Raw genomic sequence first — 13,674 nt, 5'->3', positions numbered from 1 at the left:
TGATGCCTAACTAGATTAGAGAAGAGTTACTTCAGTTGTAAAAGGTGCATTGTTAAAGAAGGAAGAAGCAATGTACACGAAAGGTAAAGCAGCAGAGGGGAATAGGACAACTTTGCTTAATTAACCTAGCTGATTACAGGGATGATCCAGTCATTTTAGAGCATAAAGCTTAACCACATGACAGAGATCAAGTTTAGCAGTGTGACACCTCTGTTCCATTCTTTGGCTACAGCAGGAGGTGAACAGAGAGATCTCAGACCTACATTTAACAAACACAGGGAAGACACCACTGTAATAAGGGATAGTAACTGTCTTTCATCCATATGAGAAGTAATAATGGTTATTCTAGAAATAGAATATGAAGCCAATATTGAAAAGGTTCTGTTCTTTATAAGCCACTAATGGACCTTTAATGATCAAAGCCCTGCAGAAACCCCAAATTGAATTATAGGTTGTTGATTTTGTGTAATGTATTATCCTGTTATTGAATCAAAATAAGAAATATTATGAAACTCTCTTTGTATTACTAGTGCCTATTTTTGATAGGTACGACACAGTTTTGTACATCTTCTGTTTTTTCCTTTGATCTGGTGTAGCTTCTGATCGCTTTCCTTGGGATCAGACTTGACTTCCTTTTCCTGTTGATCCCGTTGTTTGCCAAGAAAGAAATTTTTTCCTAAATTCTGAAAATGCCTGCCCTACCATCCATTAGAATCTGCCCATGTGGGCACTGGAAGGACGGAGGTGCTAAGTAGCACTTTTCCCATAAAGAAAAGGATTCCATTGTCTCCCAGTTTGCCTAGATATTTCCTCACTTTTTGTGTCATGTCAGATATAGTTTGTTGTGGCAGAAGTCTCTAGCTCTTCTGTGAGTTCAGGTCTCAGTGAAAAACCCCATAGTAAGTATTGAAAGATGAGTCCTGACCCAGCACTGGCTTCTGTCTGAGTGCAGTCCTGGGCCCCAGATGGAGTTTCACTGACTTTGATGGGGCCACTTCAGATACATGGAGGCTCCTGATTGCTCCTTTGCAGAATTAGGACTCACTGTTGAGGACACCTCAAGAAATACATAACATTTGGTATTTTCGTTTTAAACAGTAACGTGGACGTAAGGTATAAATGACTTCTTATTCCCTTAAAAAAGTACTTTTAAAATGAGAGCTGAGTTATGTGCCTAATGTAAGTCACCGCAGAAATATAATAAGCATATTTATAAGCTCATATAAGATGAACAGCTACATGTTGTCTTTCATTGAAGGTCAGTGTATAAAGGTGAGGGGCAACCAGTTTCACAGCTTTGATGGAAAGCCACAGAAATTTCTCTAGCTCTAAATTAATAATCTGCATAGGTTAATCTAAAGCTGAATTGGCAGTACAGAGGAGAGTAACAAGCAGCGTATGTACTTTCCAGAGTCTTTCGGTTCACTGGAGCAGTGGAAGTGGCATGTTGCTCTCCTAGAATGAGAAGGCTTGGCATTTGGGTGGTGTTCACAGTGGCTCCCAAGGTGGTAGCTGAGCTGCTCTTTGGGTGCCCTTGAGTGTGTCCAGGATTTGTGGAAAGGAATGAATTGCAATTAACAAACACTGATAACTAGTCTTCAGCTTACAAGTAAAGCTGAGAGAGGAAATACAGTATATGAAGGTTTAAGTCATTACATCGTTGGCGGTGTTTTAGTTAAAAACTATAAATGCCTAAATTTTCTTCATTGCAGCTTACTCACATAAGAAGCCCGAATAAATACTTAATTAATTTCCAAAACTTCTTTATTGCATAGAATGTCAATGAAACGGCCATGCTGTTTTAATTCAGAGTCAGAAAACAAGTTCCCCTTAGACCTCCTGTCTTGTATTTTGGCATTCATATGTCCATTGGATGGATTTTTTAGTTACAGTTTTTTTGCAAATAGATATGCCTTCTAAAATGTAATGGATTTGTATGTATTTATTTTCATTTAACTTACGTTATTATAGATCTCGGTGTTCTAAAGAAGTTGTGTTCTGTTATTTTATGTTTTAGAGAATACTGTTATTTATCCTGAATTTCCTGCACATTAGCAGTAATTGCAAAGCATGCAGTATATCTATTTAGGAGCGATATAAATGTAAAGGTATATATTTGACAGTCTTGACATGTTTTCATAACTTAAATAATGCTGTCCTCTTTTCATGGTATTCTAAGCAGAAGATGAAATGATTTAATTATTTGTTTTTAACTGAAAAAAGGCATTGTTTTTGTATTGTAGCACTTTTCTGGACCCTGAAACTCGAAGAGCAATGGGAGAACAAGCAGTAGCTCTTGCCAAAGCAGTAAAATATTCCTCTGCTGGAACAGTAGAATTCCTTGTGGACTCCAGTAAGAATTTCTACTTCTTGGAAATGAATACTAGACTTCAGGTAAGAAAAACAGCTCTTCAGATTCAGAAAAGTGTTATTTAAAAAAACAGAACATAACCTCTTTCCATACTTAGGGGTCTGCTCCTGCAAAGACTTACACATAACTAACTTGACGCATGTGAGCACTTCCCACTGAACTTAAAAGATCTACTCACTTAAATAAGCCTGCGTATACAAGACTTTGCAGCAGTGAGCCCTTGCACAGCACTCAAGTAAGCGTTCAGAGCTTTTGCTCTTTGTTACACTTGACCTAAAGACCTTGCAAGAGGTCACTGTTAAGTGCCACTGTGTGCTCTGATGCTTTTCCCCACTGGTCCCTGAAGTTTCTTTTTTATACTTTGATGATCGCTTGCTGAGTTTCTCTAGGAGGGTGATTAAAACTATGTGTGTATATCAGCAATAAAAACACTAGCAATATGCATATGATTGGAATTGTGACTGGAATGCAGCTGTGGAAAAAGCATACTGACATGGTGTAGCATTTTTGTAACAACACATGTAGTCAGTAGTAGATGTTATAATATACACTGCAAATGAACAGACAAACATGTTTTATGGAAAACCCCCTCTACCTCTTATTTGACTGTGTTGTAATGCATTTCTGGTCATAATCTAAGAAAGCAGGCACATAACTTAAAGTCTGAATATCATTCTCAAAGACGGAGAGAAAGTTCAACTTGTCAGCAAGAAAATTCCATCATCTTTATCCTCCTTTTCTCACTTTGATAAATAATGCCAGAAAGACTGAAATGTGGAATCAAGCAATAGAGTGATTAGCTTCTTATTCTGTTTTAGCTACATTTCGTTAGGGCTGTGTCCTGCTTGCTGCTTGTACATGTGGGCAGTGATAGAGCATAAAGAGATCCTCATAATTTGGACATCTTTGCATGACTTTGTATAACGGCTGGGTAAATTTATGCTTTGGGTAAAGAAGTGAGAGAGGATTTGGAGTACAAAGGGGGAATGGGGTGTTGCAATCTTCCCCTGTACCAGGGGAAGGCTGCTGGTAAAATTTGCCTTGCCTTGCAGGCCAGGAGTATTTTTAGAATTAGTCATGACAGTTATACTTCACAAGCTTTTGCTAGGAGTTTGCTAGGCATAATCTGGTCTACCTTAGATTCAGTTAGAGGGGGTGGTGGTTAATGGCAATGTATAATTCATTAAACTATTATGAAGAATTTCTGTCTCTTTGGTCATATTCTTTACGCTTTTCCCAATCTTGTAGTTTTTGAGAGAACGCTTTTTAGTGACTCTCCATGTTGTTGTTTACATAGGAGAAAATTAATTTATGGTTTTCTGCATAACCCACCAGAAGTTCAAAACCATTTCCTTGCTGTAGTATATTATTGTCCATCAGTTCCTAAATGGAATTAGCAGTGGAACATCCTTGCAGTTGATTCTTTTTGCAATTTGTTTTTAAGATGTTATCTTTGCTGTGTTGTGGTGTCTTCCCCCCGCAATGCATAGTGGTAAGTGTTCGAAGTCCTAAACCTCAAACTTGCTTAATTGTAGAGGTCTCCACATACACAGTAAGAAAGCTTTCACAATTCCGTCTTTAAGGACTTTAAAGACTCCTTTTGAAATATAGCCTAAGCAGTTTGACAATCCCCTGTAATAGCAGACTCATTCTTTCCAACTCTTAAAGAAATTTACTAATCTTAAATTACAGTACTTGTGTAGATATTCTCTAATTCCTCTATCCTGACTGTGTATTGTCTCTAATTAGCATTTCAGCTTGAGGCTGGAGAGTAGTAATTTGCTCTGGTTCTTCCCCAGGCTTATCCGATTGATCTGTCACTTCTCCCAGGTCTCAAGCTTTACTTTCTGTTCAGCTAACAGTTACGCAACTAACATGTCGTTCTTGCTCCCTTCTATTAAGAGCCAAACATAGAAACCCTAATGAAGCTTGTCCAGATTTAATTTCAGAACCAGGAGAGTCTCTAGATGTCCCTGTATTGCTTCAACCTTTTCCTTTTGCATCTCATAACTGTGAACAGTGGCTAACAGGCTCACTTGCCCTGTTTCTGCTGAACGCTCCACAGCTGGAAGAACTTACCTAAATGATGGACATCATTTAGGTAATCATCCATAAATGATGCTCCTAAGGTCTTTGTTAGCGTGCATTACAAACACAGCTACTTGTCAGCATCATCAGAACGTGTCTACTAAATTATGCAATTTCCTGTGTCTGTTTTAATGTTTCAGCAATCTCTAATCAGATCACTGTAACCTTTTTACTTTAGATACAGACTTCAGAATATACTTGTGTAAAGCTAACTAAACCGTGTCCAATACTTTGCACTGCCTGTCGATTTCTCCCCTCCCTCCCTTTGGTGTATCTGTCAAATATCTTCCAGTGTTTTTTGTAAATTATTTTGCAGTAACTGAGAGTTGTATTATTATTTGGCTGTCTTTTTGGGGAACTCTTTGGGAATATACCTTTTCTGCTATATAGTTCTGTGAAAAAGTATAAGTAGCACCTTACAGGAAGTTTATATTTTATTTAATTTTTGTTTAAAGTGTTGCTGCAATACAATATGAGGTTGGAAAGTGAAAAAAGTTGGTGAATCAGCTCCATTGTGTCTCTTGTATGCTACACAAATCTGTTACAGATGTTTCACTCCCTCCAAGTGATTCAGCTAGAATGATCTATTCTTTGCTGTTGGCAATGTACTTCTTGTTGTATCTGCTACTCTGCCATCTTTCAGAGGCTAGCTGATAAGTATGAGACACGAGATTGAATAATTGCATAGCAAAACTAGTTATTCTTGCTTTTCACAGGAAAACATAGAAATGGCTGCCCTAGCAGCTACAAGAGAACTTCTGTATGTTGTCATTTAGGGCACTTTTGGAGTGGTTTTCAGGCAGCTTACCACTGTTAGGATTGCTGAGGCAGACCAGATGTTGAATATCTGATTCTTTATAGCTGCTCACACTGCGGTGTGCTTTGTGTTACCCAGTTGTTCTCAGCCTAATCAAAGGCAGTCATAGTCCAAAATAGCCAAACAAGAGCTTTGAAAGAAATAAAAAGTTTCTGACCCCTTAGATTGATAGCCTTTCTAACTTCCACATTGTGTCAAAATCTCCTTCTCATGCTACCATCAGAAATGCTGGCTGTCACCAGAAAAGTCTCTTCTGCTTTTCACTGGAAGATGAGAGATGTGACTTTTTGCCTTTATAGGAAGAGAGTCTACAGTCTGTAAATAAAGAATATCTGTTAACGTATGGGTGTGCTGTGTGGCTAAGCTTCTTACATGTGAATCAATAGGTGACAGCAAAGGGAAAATATCACATAATCTAGAGTTTTGTAGTACCTTGAAATGCGAAGCATCTCTCATTGGCTTGAGAAGAACTGAGAAAAATATGACGAGCAGTGGGAAGAGAGCACTTACCCAAACCACAGTTTGTACATCTGTGTCTCGGGTCTGCTCCCAACCTCCTGCCTCCCCCACGCATTGTGCGATTTAAATAACAAGTGAGCACTCTCTTCCTCCTCAAAACGTGACCAAATTTGCTTAGGGTAATCTGATTGAAAAGATCATTTGTATAGACTGTATTCAGCACAGTGGAGTTGAGAAATATGGTAATTTGAGTAGCAGTGTGTTTTGTCCTCAAGTGACAGTTGAATATTTTTGTCATAACTTCTTAGGGATTAAAAGTTAATTTTGATGTCTTTGTAAGAGATTTATTGAAAGCAAATGGCATATTTGTATGTTTTTATTTTACAGTTAATTGTAAAGAGAATGTTTATTTTATGTAAATGTTTTCGTGTTCTTTTAAAGTAACTTGATTCTAAGGCATAAGGCGAATGTAAATAAACTTCCATACACCCATAAAGCATTACCTAGCGTTAAGACTTTTGTTCATCACTTTCAGCGTTTTCCTCAGATTTTACTGACCCCTGGAAAATGTTATATTCCAGAGCTGTGTCTTTGTACAAAACTGTCTGTGCCTGGTGTAAAAGACGGAGGAAGAATTTTTACATGCAACGTGTCTCTTTCTGCCTCCCTTTTCATCTGTTTGTCCACTCATGAAAGTATAAAAAGCATGGTTGGGAAATGTCTAGAAGTATATAGAAATCCCGCTGGTGATTGTCTGGAGCTCCACTGCTTATAAATGGCTGGTTCTAGCAGTCTCTTAATGGTAACTGTATTCCGTTGCACATCCTTAGGCAGCACCTGCTACACGTTTGCTCAGTGAAGGAGAGAAGTGCTGGAAAATATTGCAGCTGCAGTATATAAACAGTAGCAGCAAAATATAAATAGCAGAGTGATGAGCTGAGTCTGGATTGCCAGCTAAAACCACAGTGAGGTGGTGACTTTGGTATCCGTAGCAGACCCATGGGAGGGCAAGAGGTGGTTTCGTTGTCTTGGTGTGTGTAAGTGCCTGGGGGATGAACTGCGATAGGTGGGCAGGAGCATGGGAGCAGTGAAAGGAGCTGTCAGGAGTTAGAGGAGTAGATTTCTACAAAGTCTGAATGGCGGGATTTCAAAGTAAAGTCTCAAGCGACTGTTTCTGCTGTTTGCTGAGACTCTTCATATTTCCTAATACTGGAATCTTGTTTTACTGTGACACTTTGCTTCAGTCATTTTAAATAGGCTAACGAACAGTGTCAGATGGTAAAGACTTTCAATTGCTGCTAACCTGGACTGAATTTGAACTACTGACCTAGAGGTGAAAGGTCTCTTATCCCATTACCAATCCCCTAAGCCCACCAGAATCCATTCTGCACACAGTTTATACCAGCTGTTCATGGCCATTTTTAGAACCGAAAGAAAAGGTGATTTTGCTGCCAAACAACACTTCTTCACACAAGAGGGTCAGCCGACAACAGTTAACCAGATTTTTGCCACATTCTTGCCTCCTAATGCAACTTCCATTATGTAGCTACTGGTTGTCTGCTTTTCAGGCTTCCCAAAAGAACTACAGAAAAGCATTGCTAATTGTTGTTGACAGAAGAGAACGACATTGTTTGTGTAAGTCACTGAATCTGAAAGATGCCATTAACAGTGCTGCCAGGGCATGGAGTGATATCTTACAGACAACATTACCACATAACTATCATAGAATACTGTTAAAAAAATAGAGAAAAAGGAGGCTTCCCTCCATTTTTAATAAGTAGAGAAACAAAAGATCATTCTTCAAAGTGTACATTACTTTTTTCCCTTTAGTGAATTTGATGTAAAGAAAACCCAAGAAGGGCTTCAGTGAGACCAGAGCCTCCTTAAATGAAGTACTCTGAGAGGGATTTAATAGTGCTGCTAAATATAGTGAAAGCAGGAATTGTATCTTTAGGAAAGAAAGTGTAGGTTTTGTGGGTGCAAGTTTCTTTATTTTCTTACGTGGAGTATGTAGTGGAAAGGAAATTATGTCGAGTTACTGAATTGCGAGATTTTTTTTTTTCTTTTTTGGAAGTACAGGATGTTAATTGAGAAAGTTATGAGGAAGTTGTGAGCTAAATAACTTGTTGATATAAAGTGTGTGCTGTTCGTTTAAAACACAGAAAAGACAGGTTCCGTATTCATAGGCTATGTAAGTGGTGTCTTACTCAAGTCTGTCCAGTACAATAAAGAAACAAATCCTTGCAAAGAAAAATTGAAAAAACTGAATCAATGATTATTGGAAGGTAACCTTCGATGAGGAAATAGATTAAATATTTTGCGAAGTTACTATATGCTGTCATTAAAAAATTAGTTGGTACCAAATGTCTGTGCATTAGTTTTTATTTCTGCAACGTCTTAGGAAACAATAAAAGAAGTCTACCTGAGCATCTTAGTTTATGAAAATTTTTGTAGTTCTCATTGCACTCAGTTCTTCAATCACATAAATCAGAAGATAAGCAACAACTGATATTATGTACTATATAGAAAAGAACAGCTTAGGATATTGCCTGTTATGTATTCCTGTGTGCTTTCCATTTATTCTGTACTTTAATCCAAACGTTGCCTGTTCTCCAGAAGCCTTTCTGAAAAGCTGTTTTTTACTATGTGCCCCCGAACCCCATAGACATGACTGTTGCAAACTATTTTGTGGAAAGAAGATGTGACCCCAGAGCGCTCCTGCTCATAGTAGTCAGGAAGCTGGCATGCCTGAAGAGCAGAACATGTGTGCACCTCTGTTGCTGTTCAGTTCTCCAAAATAGAAACCAGGCTTACTGAAATAAAGAGGGCTGAGGAGCATCTGTAAGCTGATGGGTTTGGGTCAATTGATACTGGATTTGGCTGCCGCAGAAAAGCCCATGGGATTCCAGGTGAATCATGTTTCCTGGAAACTGAGGTGTATGTTGAAAGTTAGTTTTGAGATTATTTATCTGAATGTAAAGGAGTATATGACACCAACTAGGGACTTACAGTAGTAGGGGTGACATAGGCTGTAGTTTTAAGTCTACTGAAATTTAGATTTTCTTGGCCACTGTGGTCTGCTTGAATGCTCCAACTGGTGTGTGACCAATTTGATGCTTTATGCACACAGGGGCAAGAGAGCAATCTGTGAGAGTATCCAGAAGTGTTTGCTATGAGATCTGAGGACCCTGATGGTCTTGAGAAAAATGTGTCCGGAAATTATTCCCCTGAATGTAAGGGGAGCAGTGATCGCTAATCCAACTCTTGGCTTCAACTGTTCATAAAAATTGTATGACTGTTTTTGTAGCTGTGAATGAACCCCAGTATGGTAAAGCTTTAAGACCGTTGGCAGTCGCAGAACAGGACAAGAGTTAGCAGCCTCTCTGTGCTGTTCTGGCAACAGATGCTAACTGGACTGCGATGTTGGCAGGTTCCCCTAGCTCTTTTGTACCTGCTTCACCATCTATATATTGGGTCTTAGTTGTTATTTTCTTACAGGCTTTGCCACCAGTGTCGCTTGCTGCATAAACTGAAGGCGGTTAGGGAAGCAAAAACACTTGTAATGCTCTCAGGGAAGCTGATTGCTGTGAAGTGTCTGAAGAAGAGCAGATCTGGTATGAAGGGGAAGCACTTTCCCTTTACCCTGTATGGATGTTGCTGGCCATAACAGCTATGGCTTTGTGTACTTCAGAGCAGGAACCTAAGTGGCATTTTTCAGAGAAAGAGGTGTGTGTGGATCACAGAAAGTGGGGAGTAAGACTTTTTAAAGGAGGTATGTATCTAAATAGACTTAAGTGCGTTGAACTGATGATTTGTTAGAAATTGTTTATGACCAGACTTGGTATAAGTAAAGGAACTGGTAGTAAAGGTGATACTTTCAGCAGCTAACTAATTGAGAGTTATCGCTGATCAATTTTTCTGCTTGTCCTGTTGAGAATAAGGTACAGCTGCCTTGATATAGCTATGATCGGTAGATTGCTTGCTGCAGACATGTCTGGTTTTGCCCTTTGTGTTAAGGACAGAGATAATGTGTGAATTTACCCCCTATCATATAGCCATACCACCGCTGGCTCTTACCTTATTGACTGGGGCTTCACTGGCAAGATCTTGGATCAGCTGACTACAAAATCTGAGTATGGCCCAAAGCTAGAAGAGTTGATTGATTGAGTGTGATTCAGCTCTGTTTGTGAGCATAAATTTCTTGCATTAATTTCTTTAAAAATTTAGTCCTTGACTTTACTTGCTGTTTTACGGATACTAAGCCTGTTGATGGAGAACAGGTATAGCATAAAATTAATAGAAGAAAATACAACAGGCAGGCAAAACAGGAGCGACACCTGAAGGAGAAGGCTGAAAAGTAAAAGAGGAAAACGTTTAAAGCCTAGCTTTTAATAGTGATTTAAAAATAAATACAACAGTTACCTTAGTCAAATAGCGGTGACAGTTATTCTAGAGCTTTCATAAGCAGGGAATGATGATGCCTGTGTTTTCTTTTTTTGGGATGGGAGGGAGAAGAGGGGTCTAATGTCTTCACTTCTACCCCCATCCTTCCTTCCTTGCTTTGTAAAAGGTTAGAGCTTTAATTTCAGATCTTTCATGTGTATCTCTGTGGGTGGATTCTTGCACCTCCAGAACCTCATTGCAGGGTGCGTCTTGAACCAGGAATATGGCATTACTGCTTTGTTAATGTCCTTTTGTACTGTATGCTGAAGCATATTCCATATAATGCTAAAAATACTGACCCCCTCCTGCACGTCCCCTTGCCGAAAGAAAACTGCATATGCTAAAAGAAGTCCAGTTTGAGCTGTGCACCTCACTGAAAGGTTAAAGTTACAAATAAGTCAACTAGGATTTCATGTCTGAAATTATTTTCTACCGCATTTTGGTGATCTGATGCTCTTAATGTATACTAAAATGCATTTTAAATGTATTTGGTATTGCCAAATTAGTGGTATGATTGGTACTGTCTGCATTATGCCTAAACAGCACTAGTTGAAGCACAGTCCTAAAAGAAAGCAGAACAACTTCTCCCCACCCCAAAAAACCCCTCAAAAATTTTTTCCTCGTCATGTTTTCTGAATGCTGTTTTGTGTGCAGACACAAAGGGAGTATTTTGAAGAAACAGAAGAAAATATTGACCAAGTCAAAGATCTGTATTGAAGAATGGATTAAATAAATGTTTGTGAGTTGTAAGAACCAAACAACAAAAATATTTTTCTTTCCAGAAACATTCCATCCTATTTTGATCATCAACAATAAAGCAGAAAACAACAATGAAGCTATTGAACCTGGAATGCCAATTGCAATCCAAGAAAAATGACAGTATAACTAAATAATGCAAATGTCTTTGAAAAAAAAAATTGTATTTTAATTATCTGGAATGTTAGAATTCCAAACGTGTTCTAAACTCAAAGCTAATTTTTTAAAACTTAAATTCCAAAATAAGGGAATAAGTTCTGTTGTCCAAATATGAATGTGTGATAAGTAACTTTCTATTAAAACTTAGGGAGTTTTAATAGAAACTTCAAGTCTTAATAGAAATGGAATTGCTTCAATTTAGCACTGCACGGTAGACACTGAGATGTTCCGTAGATTCTCCAAATACTGTTATTAAGCTTGACATGCTGGAGAATATCATGTGTTAGGTAGAATCAAGATTGAATCCCAAAGGTACATCTTTAAACTGTATAATCAGATTCCCATTTCAATGTCACTTTTATCCTTCAAAGAATAGGTGCTTGTTTCAGTGATGATTTGTCATTAAAATTATGTCAAAATGTCTTAAAATGTTGTTGAAACTCTAAACAAACTCACAGCACACACAGGGCTAATTATGGATGCCATCTGTTTATTTTTACAAAGCTTTTTTCTTAAAGACCGAAGCATCTTCTTGTTCTGATAAGCCACAAGATTATTATAATGACTAAATGTTTTCCTTAATACTGGTGTAGTTGAAGGAAGAAAGACAAGTGGTTTGGTCACTGGCCTTTTCCTGTGTCACAAAAGGTACATAGTACGACATCTCATGATAGAGAAACTGTTGTGAAGTGCGTTTTCTTAAGGTATTTTGGCCCTTGGAACACAAACATTTTGTAATAAAAATGGCAGTTCTGTCATAATTTCTATATGGAAAGTCTTGCAGCTGTCTCTGTGTGACGAACATGCTTTTAGCATGCCTATCTTTTACTTCACCTATATGGCGTGCCCTCCTGTCTTTGGGTGCTTTTTTACTGTGCTATGTCTAGTTAAAGGTTTTTTTAAAGTTAATAAATGTGTCCAGTTATATCCCCATTTCAAGGAAAAAAGTGTGTATGTGCATATGCGCGCACATGTGTGCATGCTTGTACGCACATGCCGGGGTTAGCGTGAACGACGGGTATTCCCATGGCAGCATCATCCAAAGCCGTTAGCAGCAATTTGCTGAGAGCGCAGAGTGACTCTGCTGGTCCAGCCCAGCTATTGTGCATGCTAAGCACTAAACAGATAAGTCTGGAGGGGGGAAAAAAATTGAAGGATCCATCTGCTCATTTCTGCTACACTGCGCTGATGCAAGATTACGCTAATCTGGTTGCTTGTCAGGACGGGTTAGTGAAAGCAGGCGAATGGGTGAGATTTAGGGTAGGCTAGTTCTATGGAAAATTGTACGCGCCTCCTGTATGTGCCACGTTAAGTGTAGCAGAATGGGTTGATTATCAGCTACTTTGAGATTTTCAGTTAAAATATATTTATGGCTACAGTGTGAGTCTTTTCAAAACAAAATTGAACGGGAAAAGCTTCTCAACAAAGAAAAATTCCCTTGTCGTCACCAGGTGCATTTGAATTTGTAGAATAAATGGACCACCCCTCCCCCCAAACCCTCCTAGGTGTTCTCTATAGTTTTCTTTTTGTATGCTGCTCCTAGTTATTGTAATCTGCTAATTATTTTATTTTTTGGGGTTTCTCTGCAAAGAAGGTGGTTGCTGGAGTTTGTCAAGTAGAAATTTTTTTGGGAAAAAGACCAAGATGGGAACCTATTCTTTGGCTGGTCTAATTTCTTGTTTATCTGTGTGTGTTTATGGAGTGTTTGGTGTCTTGTTTTTGTGTGTGGGGTTTTTTTTTTTTGGTTGGTTTTGTTGTTGTTGTTGTTTGTGTTTTTGTTACCTACTGACTGACAGTTCTTGACCTTGCAGGTTGAACATCCCGTCACAGAATGCATTACTGGGCTGGACTTAGTCCAAGAAATGATCCGTGTTGCTAAGGGTTACCCTCTCAGGCACAAACAGGCTGATATTCCCATCAACGGCTGGGCGGTTGAATGTCGAGTTTATGCTGAGGTAAATGAGTGGTAATGGGGAGGAGGGTAGGTGGTTGAATTGTGGAGTAGTAATAATACCCAGGTGTGGAGAGATGCCAAGGTGAAGTCAAGGAATATCATATGAAAGTCACGATTTAAAGTATGTAACACAAATTGTTAATGAGCTTTTGTAGAATTGTAGAATTTTTATTTTTCTAGTTCAAAATACAGTATGTATTTCAACATACCTTTTTTCTGAAAATCAAAATTAAAAGTGGTAAAAGAGATAACTAAGCTTTATTTCTAAGGACATTTGCTGTATGTTCTGTTCACATTTAATGATGCAGTGCTGGATTTATTTGCTACAGTTAACTAGTGTTTCCAGGTTTCTTAACTTGTGCACTTCAAACTTGTTGTCTTAAAAAGACAGTTGAAATTCAATGGCTTACAGAATTTTTGTTGTTGTACTAAAACATTTTAATAAGTTGCTGAAAAAGCAAGTTATATATCTTCTGAAGCTACAGTTTATAGGAGAAACTTTCAAAGTGCACTCCAAGACAATAACTTTATAATTATGGTATGACTCTCTATCTCACCTTGAAAAAGCTTACTAAAATATAAAACCCATTTTCCAGCATGTTTAGGACACTTCAAGGTAACGTCATT

At 38.3% G+C, this 13,674-nt stretch overlaps 1 protein-coding gene across 1 annotated transcript in view; it reads left to right on the top strand.

Annotated features, from left to right (window-relative positions):
• The window catches only part of PCCA (propionyl-CoA carboxylase subunit alpha), a 300,137-nt gene that overhangs the window by 120,530 nt on the left and 165,933 nt on the right, over window positions 1–13,674 (top strand). The window contains exons 12-13 of the mRNA XM_072849938.1: window positions 2,244–2,394; window positions 12,905–13,048. Coding sequence (XP_072706039.1) covers window positions 2,244–2,394; window positions 12,905–13,048 — 295 coding nt within the window. The remainder of the gene's footprint in view (window positions 1–2,243; window positions 2,395–12,904; window positions 13,049–13,674) is intronic.

Source organism: Ciconia boyciana, chromosome 1 (genome assembly GCF_034638445.1).
Source record: "Ciconia boyciana chromosome 1, ASM3463844v1, whole genome shotgun sequence".
NCBI classification, from domain to species: domain Eukaryota; kingdom Metazoa; phylum Chordata; class Aves; order Ciconiiformes; family Ciconiidae; genus Ciconia; species Ciconia boyciana.
This window is presented reverse-complemented; position numbering and strand designations above follow the sequence as displayed.